General features: G+C 34.2%; 1 protein-coding gene across 1 annotated transcript; it reads left to right on the top strand.

Annotated features, from left to right (window-relative positions):
* The first annotated feature begins 586 nt into the window (after positions 1-586).
* LOC145673523 (uncharacterized) lies at positions 587-19,474 on the top strand. Its single transcript, XM_081743302.1, has 2 exons — positions 587-951; positions 17,190-19,474. Exons 1-2 carry the CDS (start codon positions 623-625, stop codon positions 18,235-18,237), a joined length of 1,377 nt encoding a protein of 458 aa, XP_081599428.1. The 5' UTR covers positions 587-622; the 3' UTR covers positions 18,238-19,474.
* The last annotated feature ends 740 nt before the right edge of the window (positions 19,475-20,214 follow it).

Here is a 20,214-nt window from a genome sequence, read left to right as displayed (position 1 = left end):
AAAATAGTTTACAGTGCACTTTTTCTGTGCAAATATTGTATTTAGATTGAATATATTATAGTACTTTGAGCTGATTATGAAACATTAAAATTGACCTTTTTGGCTAGTGCAGTTGAAAGTGATGGTAAAATCTTTATCCAATGTACGTACAGTATCTTGATAATATAGATAAGTGATCATCAAGAGTATGCGGAAACTAACTACGAAATCGTATTACATCTAATTGAACAATACTGTCAGTACTTCACGACGAGAAGAAACCAACAGAAAAGTTTATTTTGAAAGTAATCTGCTTCCAACAACACGGCTTCCTCTCTTCCCAGAAGCAGCCCTACCACGAAGACAGAAAAAAACGCATGCATCTACGAAAGCAGGAAGAAAAAGGGCGCATACGGTTTTCTTTCTTTTACTAATCCCCGTGAACTGCAAGCGCTTTTGCTCGAAGCTAACCTACACGGCAAGCAATTCAGTGAAAAGTACAAATGATTCATTGGAAGAATCGATTCATTTCTGGCAAGAATCATAATTCATTTGATTCACGCCATGATTCGTTCATAATGATCGAATCGTTCAGGACCGACAGAACACTAGTATAAGACACGACACGAGACGTCTGTTGGAAATGATTTTTAAAGAAGAAATCGAGTATAGCTTTTCCCAGGAAGATCCACTCGAAGGGAAAGGATGGACATACGAACTAATGACTGACAACAAAGAGTTAACATTATCTACAACGAATGCAGAGGTAACAATGGAGAAGCATGTAGAAATATGTTCTTCGGATTCGAAATTAAACGTTGATACAGTGGAATCAGAATTTGCAGCAGATCCTGGATTTGAAAGTAATACAGAATCGCTAGGCGAAATAGTAGTTGAAGAGCCTTGCACGTCCTACTCTAATGACTATACAGAATTAACAGCAGAAAGTTTAAATTCAGTTGAGCCAGAAAGGTAATATTAAATTTTCTATACAGTAATTCGTTCAGATTGATAATACAGTTACATGAGTTTTTTTTTTTTTTTTTTTTTTTTTATAAAGGAAGAAGGAATACTTCGTTTGAAATAGTTAGGTATGCGAGATACTTCGAACTTAAATTAAAAATCTACTGTTTAGAAGCGTTACGACACGCAGACTAGCAGTACACAGATACGTAAATGATTGATACCACCAACACAAATATTATATATGTAGTGTCTGGATGAAATATTTCAATAAATATTTCTCACCACTTCCTGTACATATTTACAATTTGTGTGATCTACAATTTTGATTCATGGCCCTCTTTAAAGAACACGTAGCGTGACTGAAGAGAATCCGAAATTCAATCGTGAAATGTTGACATTTGTGATTTTACCCACGATTTAGCTCAAATGCTCCTAGCTACACTTTTCCGGAGGGCTTTAAAATCGTTAGCAAAACTGAAAATAAAAGAGAATTGTAACCTAAAATGTTTGCATATTTATAAGAATTCATATGTAAATTTAATGTATATGTAATTCATTTTTAGGAATTAGATTTGATGTATTTTGAACGATCATTTTTGGGCTATAGATGTACATTGCTTTATAGATGTTAAGTTTAGAGGGTCCTCAGGGTATGTACACGATAAGAACTAGATGTGCAAAAGATTTTTCAACTTGTACCAGGCGTCAATTAAAAAAAAAAAAAAAAAGCGAATGTACTTTATTCTTGTGAGGGTAGGAGCCCAGCAGAGGGAGCAGGCACGTACGCGAAGATAGGTGTAGGCATACATAAGGATAGCTCATAAAACTGTATATGCCACATAGTTACGCACTTTACGTGCTGGGGCGGTAGCTCAGTCGTAGAGCGTTCACCTCCAGTGTTTGGAGCCCTTCTTCGATCCCAGCTCGCGCCGTGTTCACTGGTGGACAAACATTACTCGTGGGTTTTCTCTGGGTTCTCCCGTTTCCTCCCACTTTCCTCATTCCACCATTTCATTCATTTCTCTTAATGGCTGTCTCCTTTAGCCTAACCCTCATAACCGTGGGACGTAACACTAAAAGATCTCATTTCATTTCACTCACTTTACGTGCTGAATTATGTATCTGTACGCTACGAATAGCATCGTAAATAGTTGTAAATAGCATCCCGATATTTTTTTATTGCTTGCACATTAGTGCTACGAAGTAAGATAAGGCATTAGTAACGTTAAATGCTCAGTTATGTGGATATCTTAACTCCCGGACATTCCTATAATTGCGCCTCTAATTAGCACATTTATTTCTCATATTACACATCATTTCAATACAATAATTACTAGCTTCTTTGTGGGAAATCCGTGCATAACATGCACACTAGTCTATTAAAATATTACAAATTTGTTCTGTATACTATACAGTAAATCTGCACCGGTGATGTTTGTGTGTTAGTTGCTCTTGTATACAAATTCATACCGTAAAGTTTGTATACTTGAAGGTATCTTTATCGAAGAAACCATATTTTGGAAGAAATCGTAAGATTATATATATATATATGTCTAGTTTATCTTAAGTGAGAAGAATGAAGCACCAAAGATATATACATTACATCAGTAATTTGCCTTCGTTCAAAGATGAAAGACGGTTCGTAAACCCGTTTTTAGAAAAAAAAAAAAAAAAAGTGTACTGATACATATGGTTTACAATCTTCAGAAGGGTACTGCGAAGGTGAGACAGCCCAAGGAATTGGAGAGGGAAGAGATCTGAAAGTAATTGAAAAGGTCCATTATTACAGCTGAATCCATAGTCATTAGGGTCATTAAGCTGCTTGCTTGCAGATTCAATAACACTGTGTCCAAGGTAACTAGAATATTTTTGACCTGCTTGAGAAGTTGCTCATTGATATCTAGTTTGCTCAGTTAAATTAATTGTAATTATAGTGTTGACACGTGATGTTGTACCGGAAAAACACAGCAAAAAGACACAGTTCTTCTTTATTTCTACTATCAGGTTAATATTTTAAAATATTGCCCATAAATATTTTGTTTTCTTGCAAATCCTTCTATTTCAACTGGCACATGATGGCATTGAAATTTCTATATTACAATGATTTTAATATTTAGCTAATCACATGCAATAAAAATTCTTCATTTTATATCACTTTTTGGAACAAAACATGCAAAAGATACATTGATAATCGTACTATTAATAATGAAAGAAAAGAATATAATTCGTTTTACTCAATAATAAAAATAATAAAACTATCACAGAAAATCTGTCACTCTTTAAATTTGACACTGGCGCTAATACCACACACAATTTCAAAACACGTCTAGAATACAAAATGGTTCGTGGCTAGTATCTACGTCAATATTAATATTACTCTTGGTTTTGAAAACTGTAACGCATTTCATTTGCCTAACTTGCATGATGTGATTTCAAATTGTATTTTTTATGAATAGAAGCCGAATATCCTCTACTAGTAGATCCAAATTCGAAACATGTTTCAAACAGAGCGACGACTTTATTTTCTTTAATGGCTCATACTTATAGATATTATTACACTTTTCTAGATTTTAGAAAACAATAATTCATAATTTGTTTCACTTATCGAGTACCGATAACATAATTTGTAATGAAATCCTTCCAAGTTAGTTTCTTAGTGAGGCTTAAATAAGAGGCCAGAATTTAGAATATGTAAATAATAAGTTGAATTGATAAGTTTTATGTTGTTGGTATCTATGGACATTCTTACGTGCTTTAGATCGTATAAAATAATAAAAAATGGTCTATTTCACTCAGCTATTAAGAATAATAAACTTTTAACTTATATCGTTTTTGTTGGAAAGCAGAAACGCTACTATTACCAATACTATGTTCGATAGTATCTAATACAATGATTGGGAGCTAATTCCTATCATGTTTCAGACTTTAACCTTGTAATTCCTGCTTTACTGCTTCCATCTACAGAATGTACAATTTGAGATCGTAACGTTTAAATTAGATAATTGTAATGGATGACAAGTTTTCCTTTAATAGAATTTCTAAACAATGTTCCTAGTTACAAGCCGCGAATGAATTTCTGTTCGATCGTTCTACTCCGTTTTGAATTTCAACGTCTTGTTTTTACCGCTCTGAACCCCATCGTAAAACTGAGGGGCCTCGGTGGCTTAGTGGTAGAGCGTTCACTTCTGGTGCTTGGCGTCCCGGGTTCAAACCCTGCTCCCGCCAATTGAACTTTGGTGGACAAACAGCGTGTGCGTTGGTTTTGTCGGGGTTTTCCCGTTTCCTTCCACTTTCTTCATTCCACCATTTCATTTATCTTTTACCATCACCGTCTCCATTAGTCTAACCGTCATAACCGTGGGACGTAAAACTCAAAGATTTCATTTTCCCATCGTAAAACTATGTATTCAAGTCATATTACCCGTAATAGCAGAGTGAAGTAAGTCGTGATTTATTTTTCTAGAACGAAGAAGGATTTAGTAATTCCTCTGCTAACAAGGATTTAAAAATTTCTGGATCGTTGTATTATATTTGTTTCCAACGTGGGCATCTGAACAGCTCCTTTTCTGCTTCTAACTGCTTATAATATAATATGAGATCGAGTCACTTCTTTTAGGCTAGTGAATAAACTGAGGTCTTCTTTTGAGTATTTACAGCAGGGTTTCTCAACTTAGGGGTTACTACCCTAGGATTACCGAGAGGGTTTCATGGAGGTCAGAAGATAAGCGAAACATGAATGAAGTGACCAAGTTTGGTTTTAATCTTTTCGCTTTCAGGGAAGTTATTGGATCCACTATATATAAGAAATAGATGCAACTTTTATACAAATAATAGATATCGTGAGATGTCCGCAATAGGTATCTTAAAAATTCCACACCAACTTATTAAAAACCAGAAATTGTTAGAGGTTCGCTGGCAAGATGATCTAAAAAATGTGCTTGTGATAGGAATTAGATTGAGAACCACTGATTTAGAGAAATATAAGAATATCCTTAGGTACCGACCAGGAAGAATATCCCAACTGTTCTATTTGAGATATATTTCAAAATTAGACCAGCTATTATGTTATTTTGCTTGAAATGCAGAGGATATAACCTGAGATCAAGTTTTTCTTACTTGATCACTGGAATAAGTTATTAGTTGCTTCTTTTCAAGATTTTAGACAGAGTGAAAATAGCCCTAGGTACAAACCACGCAGTATTTATTTCATTTCAAAGGTTTTCGGAATTTGTGCGCATTATTTATGCCACTGTTGTTTCTGCGTTAGAAGTTTCCACATTATCGTAATTTTATTATAGTGCAAAATAAATAATTCTTGTTAACTCTCAAGATTGATTAAATCACAGTCTTCATTTTGTTGAAAAATTTCTTTTATTTTTTATTAAAAATGGGTTATATTATGAAAGATCTTTATGCCATTTCAGTACTTAGATTTATAATTTTTATACTGCACATATTTATATTTTATGACATACGACTGTTTTACTTTGTTTCATATCCTTTCGTGTAATAGTACATTATAATAATACTTTTGTTGAAAATTTTCTCTTGCTGTGTAGTGAGCTAATCTTGTGTAGGCATGTAAAGGTATCATGTATTCACCATGCATTATGTATTTTTTTATTACAAATTTTCAGACGTTTGATATTGGATTGGACTTAGTGGAAATTACAACGTTTATTCACTTGAAACCACGAACTCTAAATTACCATCGTCAAATCTATGTTGAAGTTAGATTTAATATTTTTTTTTCAGTTCATGAACAAGTTCGTTCACTTTATGGACCCGTGAGTATTTCTGTTTTCTGTCCACTTGTTTCTGCATGTGTATTTCTTCGTCAATCAAAGTGTACACTGTTTCCTTTGTCCATATTCCTATTATCAGCTTAACCGTGATCAATCTATGTTATCTGCATCATCATTGAACAGCAAGGAAATATAATCGAACAACAAGGAAATGATCTTAGGGACGTTCAACAAAACTGCCACAAGAGTGTCGTCAAGATAGTGTTGAAGTTTGTGATTGGAACGACGAACATATAATTGGTCGGTGCAACGGATTCTAGTTCTGGAAATCCGTACCTTGCTTTAGTCTATAATGAGCGTCATCTATCTTTTGTGTTACTAAATATTTCAGGACTTTGTTTCGTGATTTGAGTATGTATTTGTATGTTGGTTAAGTTCATTGCCGCAGAAACATCAATATTGGCACTCAGACTGCGCAGCATTTCGATTCTCGTACTTGCCATCGTCTGTTTATGAAGAAAATAAGGAACATTAATGGGTGGAAGGACAATGACTTATCGAAAGAACCATGTATAAAGTCTACGAGTAAGTGCGAGTACCCCAAAAGCTGTCTTCATTTCTAACCATTTTCCTCTCCTTTAACATCACAATCTGTTTCAATTTTACATGTGTTCACTTCAATTGGAAAGAACACACTTCCGATCCCGTTACCTTTAGCTCTTCAAATTTTATTTCAAAATCACGGAGCGACTTGCAAATTCAAACATCCTCAAATTTTCTGTTTGTTCTCGTTTTTGTTTGACTATTTGAGCTCATAAAGAGCAGCTGCACAATCTTATGTAATACTCTTCCGGAGGGGTGGTGGCTACCTACGTTGAAAGATAAATCATCGGTAACATCTAGTGATGGGCAGTGGAAATACACCTAGGTGGAAAGAAAAATAAAAAACTGGAATATTCTCGTTTTTTCCCTGACATGTAAATACCACGGAAAGAATTTATTTCCATTTCTTTACTTTATTTTCCAGATATAAGAATCATTCGTTGATTGAAATGAAATTCGTTGTCTTTATTTTATTTATATAACTAATATTAATGATTTTTTAAATTTCCATTTCCACTCGAAAATAGCAAAGTACTAATTTATAAAAGATGAAAAGTAACGACTTTTTAAAGTGTTCTAGAAATTCTGTAGAGAAAGAGGTGAAGTACTATCAATACACTCCTACTGTCTGTCTTCTGTCTCTGATTCTCTCTCTCTCTCTCTGTGAGAAAGAATCAGATATTGAATAAAGAAATCCCTGTAGTCGTAACTACATATACTTTTAAGTTTATATTTAAATATCAAAATTAGAGTTGCTTCTCAGGATGTTTCATTAGTACCGGTATTTCCGGACCTGGGTTAATGAAGATTTGTTTGCTTCATTTTACGTGCGTATTCATGTGCCAAGGTTTGTTGGCGAAGTTTCGTGACACCGCGTATGTTGTTCGAAATGGCTTATCTTAAATTAGATAAAATAGTACACTGTAAGAAAACACTAACAAAGCACATTGTACTTCAGATCATCATTCCGTATATATGCCGTCACATACGGCAACTTTAGGAATTTTTCAAGAGACAACGTATGTTTCCTGGCAGTTGTCAACATAATTTCTTCATAACATTTAAACATTTACTATGATTATAATAATAGTAGTAGAGTCAAGTTTAGGAAATCCACTTACATATAAATTTAAACAATTTAATAATCTAAAGGTACGTAGACTTACTATACGAAACGATTTTCCTACGTATTTACACGCATAAAACATATTGTAAGGAAACATACATTTATGCATAGTCTCTAAATGGCATAACATAATAATAAAACTACATAATACCGTTAAAAGCATACATTTTAAAGAATCCTCTGGTGACAACAGTAATAAATATACTGTGACTGTGATAAAACGAATTTTGAAATCATAATATAGTAATATGCAATTTTATGTTTGTGCATAAATTCCTGGAATATTCGCATTTTTGGGAATATTCCCAAAAAAAATACTTTCCCGGGAATTTGCCCATAACTAGTAAGACCAATAACATAACATTTTGCATGAGTTTGTATTTCTGCCGCCGTTATATGAGTAAGCTAGTGAGTTTTTCTAGCTTTTAATTAACTATAATTTGTGTTTATACTCGTTATATCATATAGTATTCCTTAACTAATGAAGCGCTATGTATAAAATTTGGGACAAGGATAAACGGCCAAAACCGTAATTGGTTTTTAATGGCATGTGTGGTCGTTTATTCTTTTCCGTACTTTATATATAGTACATTTAACTTCAGCTATATATATTTAATATTATCTAGAGCTGATTAAGAATATATTTTCAAATACAAATAACTGTATGAATTATCTTTTCGACCAAGTAGACATTTAATACAGTTCTAAAATTGTACGTTATGCATGACATTGGCTTATTCAGTACAGATTTTCTTTAAAGGTCATTATGACTATAAACCGAATTCTGAGAACGTTAGGCTCAATGTATATTTAAGAGGCAGTAAATTTTTTTTCGGAAAATGTGAAGTTGATATTTTCAAAATTTGAATTTTGTGAGCAACGTTTCATTCCTCTGGAACGTAATAATCATTACTATTTTTAATTGATTTCAGAACAATATTTGTCTCAGTTTTCATTATGGAATAGTAACATTTTCTTGATAAAACACCATGAAACGATGTTTCCTTACACTTTATCAGTGCGCAACAAATTAAGTATATTCTCGTCAATACACTATTGACTACATTCCGCTTTCGCACAGTAGTTTCCTAATAACATGGAAAATAGCATCTGCTAAGCAGCTTTCCATTGGTCGATACAGCTTTGCGTTAGGAAATCACAATTTCGGCTATAAATCCAAATTTTTGTGAAAAAAATTGATGTTACCTGCTTTTTAATAACCTCTTGCCCACTTTTATTAAGTTTGTTGCACGTAGGAATTTATTCCAGAATTCAGTGGGAAGCATAGGATCATGAAAATGAAACCAACTAAAAGAGTAGAGTAGGTTTTGGAGCCAAAGATGCTATTTATAGTTTGTTTTATGTATCAGCTATATAATCTATTGCCGTACATTAATTTGCAGATTTTCTTGATTCCATATATTTTTTCACATTACTTTCGATAGTATTCCGCCAAGATATGAGTTCTCTAGTTTCTTGCCAGTGCTTTCGTACATTGATAATATTTACCATATTCCATACTGCCTTTCTGTACTGGTCCATACATTGTGCACTCGAAAATGAAAGCGCTGAGTTGTTGCATATCAACCAACACTTTGACAGGTGTACTCCTAGAAATTCGTGTTAGTTTTCATATTCCAAATAGTATCTCCCATTTGTGGAAAAAGTGTGATAGCTCAGATCAACTTCGAGGCCAGTTATTGAAATTACAGTCTCCAAAAATGCCCACTCTCTACCAAAATATTGCATGCGTGACATTTGTTTGCTGAGAATTTGCAGCTGGCTTACAGATTATACGATACTATATAAGGCACCATTTTTATGCTTATGAATCACCGATCAGAAGAGTATCCAACAAACAGTGAACATTTTTTATGTATATTATTTTTTTTTCGATTATACTGTGATAGTTCTTTGGTCTTGCTTTGGTCGATTTTTTACAATCTTATCTATTGCAAATTATCTCGAGCAGATCTTCCTCTATCTAATACTTGTTTGTTTCCTTTATCCTCCCTTTTCTGTTGGTAATAACTCAGGAGGTTTAAGGTTTAGATGGTATCTGAAGCTTTAATTAATGCCTTTATCTCCTCTTTCTCATCTATTTTTCATTAAGTTTTAGATGTTAAACAATACTGAAAAACATATATTACAACCTGAAAATCATAAAATAGCTTTCAGTGAATATGAAGAAGTAGTTTCTGTTCTATCTTTTTAGTTAAATGTAATCCTAATATTTAGATGAATTCTTCGCGATTAGTTCCCGTTATCAAAAATAAATAGAATAAAATACGTGTTAAAATAGAATTTAAAAAGAGATATTGTTCGAAATCAACAGCAATATCTTGTGAATATTTTTTCCTTTGTTCCTAAGATCATTCTGTTATGCTTCTTTTTATTTAATTTCTTGCCACACCAAGCACAAACACATTAACTATCACAAACGTGTATTATAACGAACATCAGCAGAAAAACAAAGGGAGTTTTAACTCTTCCCGCTTATTTCCAGGAATGTTTATTTTGTTTATGACAGATTTCCGTATCTTCATCTTTAAAGTTTTATAATTTGTGTTACAGTAATTTATTTTTTCTTTCTCGTTTCTGTTGTGTTCTTTTTGACATATTCTGCTCTATGTGCTTAGCTCTGATTTTTTAAAAAAATTATATTTTCCTTTCTGATGCTATCCCATAAATCACGTTTAAACTTATTTCTAATGTCCATAATGTTCTCATTATTTCCTGCGTTGGATCTACCTGCTGTAATATGTTTGATGGTATTCTATATTAATATTTCTGATATAGAATTTAAAGGGACTATGACTTATCACAACTTTCATTGTTTCTGTATTTAAAACTGTTTTTATTTCTTTATTTTAATAGTCAGAATATCTTCTTTCAATTTGCCTTGTTTCATTCAATTTTCCAAGTTCATTTTCCAGTTTTTTTTTTATGACTGCATCAAGCTCTTTTCTAAATCGGAATTTTTCCACTTGTTTCTTTGTTTTAATACTTGCCCAAGTATGATTAACGACTGCAGTTTGTGGTAGTTCGAGTTATAAGAAATAGGAGTTCTTTCTTTCAGCAGAATTGTGTCACTGCAAGTCTGATAGTTGGACATTCAACATGATAATACAGACATGTACCGTAACATGACATATTAGGACATTCCTCTATTTTTAGCAAGAAAGAATGAATAGTTCAGCATCACTTAGAAAACCATGAGGTTGATAGAAAACTTACGTTGAATTAATCGGGTAGCGCCAAACGTACCATATACGTCACATCCACAGTGACTAATTTGCGAAATTATTATACGTATTTTTGAGTGTACCCCGGATTGTGGATAGAGGTTCGTTTACGGTCACGTGAAAGTCCTGACTACCATACGAAACTTTTATTTCCCGTGAGAAAAATTATTGTTTTGAATGGCGAAGTTATATCCAAACGGCGGAGGTCAAGATTAACTTCGAGGACATAAGTCTTGCTTATGTATTAATTTTTACAATTTTAATAAAGTAACGAATTCAGTACACGGTTTGTAATTGGGAATAACATAGCATTATTTTGTTTGTAACTTAAATCTCTGCTTCTGTTCAGCAAGTTGGCAGCCAAATGGGTAACTTCTCTGTAACATATATATTACATCGGGCGGATGAAATGTATAATGTGTGAAATTTTTTTTTCATTTCTTGTTGTGAAGGAATGTGCATGCTTTTATTTGAAAAAGATAATATATACAGGGATGGATTCCGGGTTGGGTAATTGGGGCAAACACCCAGCCCCACTTTGAGACTCGGTGCCAAAGCTGAGTAAATGCCAATAAGGTTGTTTACATAAATGAAGCCTAATAATTATTTGTACGATATGCAGAAAATGAAATTTATTCACATTTTGCTGCATAGTTCAAAATATGCCTAGGTGGCACATAGTAAATGCAACAAGCATAGTATGTATGTAACTACGGTAACTGAAGAAGAATTGTTGGACTGTATCAAAAGGCTTTCTAGTACCCGTTCTGCGGGTATAGATGAAGTCCCATCCCCAATTATAAAAAAGAGAGTGCGCATTTAATAGTGAAACAACTATTCTTTCTTGTAAATGTATCATTTGAATAAGGCGTTTTCCCCGACAGATTGAAGGCTGCAAAAGTTATACCTTTGCACAAAAAAGGAAATACTAATGATGTTCAAAACTATAGGCCTGTTTCTATTTTGTCTGTTTTCTCGAAGATTTTTGAATCACTAATGTTATCGTGCTTGAGAAATTTTATATCCTGCCATAACCTAATCTCGTCTTCTCAACATGGATTCCAAAAAACAAATCAATTGATACAGCGTTGTTTAACTTGATTAAAGAGGTTTCTACAGAAATTGATAAAGGAACATATGCAGTATGTTTATTTGTTGATTTCTCCAAGGCATTCGACAGTGTTCAACATTCTCTTCTACTGGCAAAACTCCAGAAATATGGTATTAGGGGTGCAGCACATGAATGGTTTCGCTCGTACCTGACAAACAGAAAACAAGTAGTAAAAATACAAAAAGTAATAACCAATAAGCAAGTCACATTTTCATCCAAAACTGCTACTATCTCTGCTGGTGTTCCTCAAGGCTCAATTCTTTATTTTATTTTACATAAATGATCTTGTTCAATATATGTATCCCCAATATATTTTGTTATATGCTGCTGATGTAAATGTTCTTGTAACAGCGGACAATACAATTGAACTAGAAAGTAAATTAAAAGAAACTGGAGCGTTTGATAAAATGGACATCTCAGAATCAATTACTGATAAATGCAAAGAAAACAAAATCACTAAATTTTCATTACTCATGTACACCTCGAACAGTACCTCCCATTGAGAAGGGGCCACGGTGGCTCAGTGGTAGAGCGTTCACCTCTGGTGCTTGGGGTCCCGGGTTCGAACCCAGCCTCCGCCAAGTGAACTTTGTGGTGGACAAACACTGTGTGCGTGGGTTTTCTCGGGGTTCTCTCGTTTCCTCCCACTTTCTTCATTTCACCATTTCATTCATTACTTATCACCATCTCCTTTAGCCTAACCGGCATAACTGTGAGACGTAAAACTCAAAGATTTCATTTCATTTCTTTTCTCCCATTGAGATAAATTCAACTGATGAGAAATCCTCTAAATTTTTCCGTGTAACAATAAGCAATAGGCTTACATGGGATGCACATATTACTGAGCTAAACAGCAAATTAAGCCGTATCTGTCTTGTCATTTACAGACTATGTGGTTCAGTGTCAAAAGAAACTTTGCTGTTATTGTACTATGGTAAGTTTCAATCCTTGTTAAATTATGGAATAATTTTTTGGGGAGCCTCCTATTTCAGTGCTACTACTTTTCGTTTACAGAAAAAGGCAATAAGATCAATTTTTAATCGGTCACCAAGGTCCTCATGCAAAAGGTCTTTCAGTCAAATAAAATTTTAACTGTGCCTTGTCTGTACATATACAAAAATATCATACATGTAAAGAGAAATAAAAGTAGTTTTCTTCGTGTTGACGATGTACATTCATACAACACACGACAAACGAATAACATATTCACAGCATACCAAAACTATGCGTGCACCAAAAGAAGTGTTCTTCTTATGTCAGCTAAGTTGTTTAATAAGCTCACAAGTTATTTAAAGGATATCAAAAACATACGGAATTTCAAAAATGAATTATTTAATTTTTTGTGTAACAAAATGTATTATAATATTAATGAATACTTGGGTGATAGTTTGCAAAATAAGTAATATCAGTTATATTGAAATGTCTTCTTATTATTTAACAAGTCCTATGTACTGGTCTCTGACCAATAATATACGACATGGATGAATAAAAGAATGAAATGAAATGAAAGTAATCTGTAGCATTGAGTCATCCAATTTTGCATGTCTTAATATTTAGTACAATATTAGTTTGTTTACCATCTTGTTTAAAAATTTTTTATTGGCCCCGTTTAATTTCCACCTGAATTCGATCCTTCGGAAAGATTCTTATCCGAAATATGAAATCTTTTTGAAATTTCATATATCAAGTTCTCGCTGCATGCCGTAAATAAACCTTTGAGGGGGCCGCGGTGGCTCAGTGGTAGAGCGTTCACCTCTGGTGCTAGGGGTCCCGGGTTCGATCCCAGCCCCGCCATGTGAACTTTGTGTTGGACAAACACCGTGTGCGTGCGTTTTCTCGGGTTCTCCCGTTTCCTCCCCCTTTTTTCATTCCACCATTTCATTCATTACTCATCATCACCGTCTCCTTTAGCCTAAGCGGCATAACCGTGGGACGTAAAACTCAAAGATTTCATTTCATTTTTCAAATAAACCTTTGAGGGAAAGCTCTTATGGGCGAAGCTCTTCTTTTCGGTTCTTATGTCACAGCTACGTACTAGAAAATTAGTCCTCAGTATAGAAAACTCATAATTATTTCCAAAGTAATGTCAAAGTAATTTTAAAGTTATTAGGTATTCATATTTCGTGAGTCCACGGCATGTGCTTCATTTAAGTTTCTAACTGTTTGTATTGGAAAATAATTCGGTTTATGTTCTGCTTCATCCAAGAAACGGGCTATATAAAATAATTTTAGAAATGAAAGAGAAGAAAAATATTTCTATTGCAGCTGAATATTTTGCAATGGTAACAAAACAAGCATTACGGTGCAACAGCCGGAAAGGGCATGCGCCTGCAAAGTGGCTTTTGCTGGGGCTGATGGTCATGCACCGCTTTCACAGCCGCTTTATATAGCTTTCTTGATCGATATGGCCCCGATAGTCTTTTTTAGTGGGAGAGTCGAAATCTAGGGCTTACGGCCTGAGATAAAAATTTCCTTCTAGACCATCCGGGAAACAAACTTGGGTCGCTAGATTAGCAGTCGGTCACTTTACGCAGGTGACGGCTCCCTCACTGGTTAGTCACTGTACACGGTTCCTTCTACAATCTCTACCGAACTGCGGGCCAGGCTCGAAAATTTGGCAATGCTTAGAATATTATCTGTATTTCTCAGAATAATTTTGTAATTGTATTCTATATCACGCACCATAAACGATCTCAAAAGGACATATGTCTTGTTTTCTATGCAGTTGACTTGTTTCTTTTTTCATGTATTGCTCAGTATTAACACTTCAGTATAACATGGAAGGTTTTTTAAGGTAAACTACTAATTATGTTCTTTTGTCTTCTAGTATGGTAAGTACATTTTCTTTATAAAAAATTCTAAGCGTGAATGCTAGTATACATGTGAAAATTGTTTTACGAGAATTGAAGACAACAAACAGACATTATACCACCCAATGTAACATGTATGTCACCTTTCATATCTCGAAACTTACTGAGGAGAGCATCCTAGAACTGGACAAAATTATCCTACGATCCAAAGAAAAAAAATTCTCTGACTCCTGGTTAATGAATAGAAAATGAAAATAACGATATGCATCAGTGTGAGAAAGCGTGGGAAGAGCGAAAGAAGAGAAAGGAAGGAAAGAGAGAAAAACTCGCACATGGATATAAATGAAATTTTATCGCTTAAGAATAAATATTCTACGTTTTCCCTCTGCCCTTTTTCTCTCCTCGGCATTTCTCTCTCTATTGGATAAATCTCATTCACTGGGAATCACGAATATCATTTGCAATGGTGAATTTCTTGAAAAATTGAGGCTGTTAATGGAAGCAAGAATCTTTAGAATGAGAGTTTCTCACGCTTTCCACTTAGTTACACAGGCCATAACACGCGTATTTTTTAATCAGCCATTAAACTCTCATTTGTTTGTATTATCCTCGGTGACATTTGAAATTAGAATTGTATTTACGGCCTGCAGGCGTGTATGGATCAGCCTCTCCTAGTCTCAAAAAAACATTTGATCTGTAGTTCTAGATCCAGCAAAAATTGATCAACGATCTTGACAACTTAATGTTGCAACAACACAAGGCTCGGATTAGTACTGTATTAGAAGAGTGATTTCGTAAATCTACGAAACTAGTCGTAGTTCTTGAAGGAAGTGGTGGCACCAGTAATCCACGCGCCAACTACATCGTAACGTTTTTACATAACACATATGCAGTATAAATAAACATCGAGGATAACTTTCTTTTTTCTTACATTGTATTTGATTAGTGACAATTTGTTATAGTAGTTCAGTAAAGTAGGATTCGGGTATGTATTTTTATGCTTTCCTCATTAAATTGTTATAAATTTCCTTTGTTTCTTTGTCATTATTGTAAAATTTTCTGCTAGTAGTAATTGGAGCTAATTCTCGCAAATACTCAATTTTCTAGCACATAAAATAATGATATACTACACTAAAACCTTTAGTGACATCCTGTCTCCATTTTCACTTATAATGATATGTTCATTCCATAGGACAACCTATGGACTTTCCTATGTGATCAGTCTGATATGTTATACATAAATGTAGTTACAATATGAGATTGTGTAGAATAGTACATCCTTGTGGTTTAAGAATAGAAATAATATTAATACTTATAACGATAAATAGCACTGAATTGCTAGAAGTGCCCGTGTATAAGCGTCACGTAATTTATATATTTAGATGATGAACACTAATATATATTCTGTGTAACATATATATAGTTTTAATTATTGAAATTAAATGTTACGTTAAAACAAGTATAACATTTAACTTATTGTTCTAATTTGCATGTGTTTAGAGGTGCAATATTAAGTAAATAATTTTATTAAGTCTCAAATTGTATTTACACGGGTAGTATTATAAAATAATCGATTTGGGAAATTAGACTTCCTGTGATTAATTCCATGCATCGACTCTCGTTCACTGTCGCTACTAGTTTGTTCTTCGGTCTTACTTTGTAGTATATCTTTTAGCGAAGCGTTTACATTCCTTTCACTCGTCCTTCCTGGATTTGACAGCTGAAGGCTATATTCCTGGACGGAATTAGACGCTTCTACTACTTTCCGTGAGTCATTATTCCCATAAGTGGGCACATATGTTCAACCTGGTTATTTGTGTCTGACACTTGTGTTGTTTCTGCATGCTTTTGATTCCTGACAGTTCCTACTTCACTTGGCAAATCGTGAATATTCTTACGAATATATTCAACTTGGTGTTGGATTTTGGTAATTGTTTTCTTTAATTTTCCTACATGTTGTTGAATATTCCGATGTGTGGTTTGTAATTTTCGGAATACTCGTTCTTCCAATTGATTGTTTGATTGGCTTATTCTCTCGTCTATGTACCCCACTTATCTTCCAAATTTACTGTTAAGTTGCAAGCTCAAGTTATCGTTCATTTCATTTTCCAAACTGCATAACTGACAACTCAGATTATGCTCGAAAATTTGAAAGTGGTTTTTAAAATAACTCTGTGTCAGTACATTTTGAGAAATTAGATGTTACACTTGTTCTTACGTATCATCCAAATTTAACAGTTTAAACTATATATATACTACACAGTATATTTTAGTGTTCTTCTAACTATATAAATTACATTGTGCTTATATACGTGCACTTCTAGGTAGTCAGAAGTATGTATCGTTATATTCCCAATAGATCTGAGTTCCATACTGCTACAACATTTCATGTAATAGTTCAATAGTACCTTGCATAATTTTATCATAAAAGACCAGCATGCATGACTACCTGGGAACACCTCAAATTTAAGATGCAGTATTTTTGTTACTATATTTTATATGCAAGCGTTTGAATTTCTATGGTGTTTCATATTATTTAACTTTATTTCCGCTTCCTTCTTTATTGAATCTTGACATGTTCATAATTTTTTTTTTTTTTTTCAGAACAGATTCGCTTCTTACGCAAAAGGAAATAAGTTCACATTCAGATGGGAAATCGAAGTGTAAGCAGTTTAACGGAGGATTTTCTCGATCACATTTGGCGAACCAAACGTTAACTTACAACATTGAAAAACATGATACATACCATAGCGAAAAACGAATATGTTGTGGTTCAATTTTGGCAAGCCACATGGTATTACATACGGACGAGAAACATATCGGAAGTCAAAAGTGTGACAGGGGATTTGGTCAAAGTTCAGATTTGGCAACTAGTGTATCGATACACACAGTTGCAAAGCTTTGTTCATGCCAAGAATGTGGAAAGGCGTTCAGTCCACTTTCAAGTTTATCAACACCCATGTTGACACGTAAAGGTGGAGATTGCCATACATGTCAAGTATGTGGTAAAAGTTTCAGTGTAAGTTCACATTTGGCAAGACACTCGTTAATACACACAGGTGAGAAACCTCATAAGTGCGAAGAATGTGGAAAGGGATTTACTCAACGTTCAAATTTGGTAACGCACATGTTAATACATTCTGGTAAGAAACGTCACATATGTCAAGTGTGTGGGAAAGGATTTAGTTTATTATCAGACTTAAAAAGACACATGGTAATACATACAGGTGAAAAACCTTTTACATGCGAATATTGTGGTAAGGGATTTGGTTACCGCTACAGTTTTGTAAAACACACGTTAATACACACAGGTGACAAACCATACAGATGTGAACAGTGTGGAAAGAAATTTACTCAACGTTCAAGTTTGGTAAAACACATGCTGGTTCATACAGGTGAAAGAAATTATACATGCCTAGTATGTGGAAAAAAATTCGGCCGGAATTCATATTTAGTAAGACATATGTTAATTCACACAGGTGAGAAACCTCACACCTGTCAAGAGTGTGGAAAGGGATTTACTGAGCGTTCAAGTTTAGGGAAACACATGCTCGTGCATACGGGTGAAAGACGTTATGGATGCATAGTGTGTGGGAAAAAATTCGGCCGGAATTCAAATTTAGTAAGACATTTTAATACACACAAGCAATAAATCTCACACTTGCCGAGAGTATGGAAAGGGTTTTACTTTACGTTCACATTTGGCAAGAAACATGTTAATACATACTGTTGACATATCTTACGCAAGGAATTTAGTCCAATTTCAGTTTTAACATAAGATATGTTTACATATACAAGTGAAAACCATTTTTCGTGCCATGAATGTTTAATGGGATTTAACCAAAAATCACATTTAGTTAAACATATCTTATTACACAGAATTGAAGACTTTTACGTGTAAAAATTATTTAAAGGATTTGACGAAAATAAAATTGAGACATGTTAGTACGTACAGCAGTGAAAGCTCATTCGTGCTAAGGATGCGGGAAACGATTCAGTTTATTCTGGTGTGTTTCCAACATTCCAACACACATGTTACTACATATATAGGTGCAAAACAGTACACATGTTAGGGGTGTTGTAAAAGATTTATTGAAACTTTGACAATTTCATGTGTGGAAATAAGTTTAGTCGAAAATAATTTTAGAAGAAAATTTGTTAATGGATACAGGTAAAAAGCTTCACAGATGCCGAGAGATTTGAATGGCATTTAATAAGACTTGCAATCTTGCAACCACATGTTAACACACACAGGTGAAAAAGGTCTACTAAGTCTCGAGGATGTAAACGAGATCTAGAAAAACGTCAGACTCGGCAAGACACATGTTATCACACAGGTGAAAAAGTTCACAGTATCGAAAAGTGTGAAACAGGATGTATTCAAAAGTTACGAGTGACAGCATCTGCTCCTAAATTGACATGGAAAATCTCACACAAGAAGAATGTGGAAAAATAATACTCTTGCGCAACTATATTTACACACCTTGTTATATTACGAGAATATTCCGCCAATTTGTACTGCACTGCCCCAATCCCTGAATACTATTAGACTATTGGCGAAATCTTCATTTTTCATAAATGGCAACATGGGTGAAATAGCATAATGTTTGAAAGTAGGTTTAATATTAGTTCCGATAATATGATAGTTTAGACATTTCACCCAATACGTTATTAGAAACTGCTTTCGCAAATGTTATCTCTCGCACATCCAAGGTCAAAACCATGACAAACGATAAGGTGGGAGACCTAAGTGACCGTATTAGAAATTGTATTAAATTTTTACTAATTGACGTTTTTCTGGTCACAATTCCTGTTACAGACTCTATATGTCCGTTTTGACTTGATAACTTACTGATAAGATATAAAAGTAAATGCAAACATTGCTTTCATACCAAAGTTTTATTAACACATTTTTTGTGTTCCTATCTATACTGTATATCTCACTTAAACGCGTTCTTAGCAGTTTATCCGCTTTTGATACGGATTTTATGCCTTGCTGTTACAGCCTTCGTGTGCCTCTTACATATCCATCGCTTACTGGCTTGGCATTTAACCTTTGACTTTTTAATATGCTTTCTGTCGCTCATAAAACAAATTCCACGTTTCACTTCCTTCTGTGTTTTTCTTTCATTTTCATTCTCAGCCCCACAGTTCATGCGTGTTCCAATAAAAGGCATTTCTATGTCTTTTGCTAATATATGTACATAAATACCTATATATATATATTATCAAAGCCATCTAGCAACTAGGGTTCATTTCCCGGCGAGTGAATAGAAGGAACCTCCAGAAATGAGTACTGTCGGCGACCCTGGTTCCAAGCAGGTTCTCAGAAAGCTGCTTGAAATAGCAGTACTATGACTACGTGCCACCCACTGAAAGCTGCGTGGCAGGCCTTAACTCTTTAGCGCTAATCTGCCACATGATTTGGTTTGTATATCTCTATCATAAGGTGTAATCAGTCACCACTGTTAATTTTGTAGGCATAAAGATATACTGCTAATGCTAATGAAATATACCTTCCTGGCATTTATTGTATGAAACTATAGACAAGAAAGAAAATCTCACTAATGATGGCCGGCCCTGCAATTCAAACCTTAAACTTACCGATTATACAACAAGTGCGTTCATG

Source organism: Thermobia domestica, chromosome 16, assembly GCF_964235325.1.
Source record: "Thermobia domestica chromosome 16, izTheDome1.hap1.1, whole genome shotgun sequence".
Lineage (NCBI taxonomy): Eukaryota > Metazoa > Arthropoda > Insecta > Zygentoma > Lepismatidae > Thermobia > Thermobia domestica.
The sequence above is the reverse complement of the archived record's forward strand: the minus strand, read 5'-3'. Positions and strand labels throughout refer to the sequence as shown.

What these genes read in the sequence shown, in the direction of transcription:
- LOC145673523 (XM_081743302.1), top strand. Translation starts at nt 623, where the DNA reads ATGATTTTTAAAGAAGAAATCGAGTATAGCTTTTCCCAGGAAGATCCA. An exon ending in AATTCAGTTGAGCCAGAAAG is followed by an intron (nt 952 to 17,189) that starts GTAATATTAAAT and finishes TTTTTTTTTCAG; the next exon opens with AACAGATTCGCTTCTTACGC.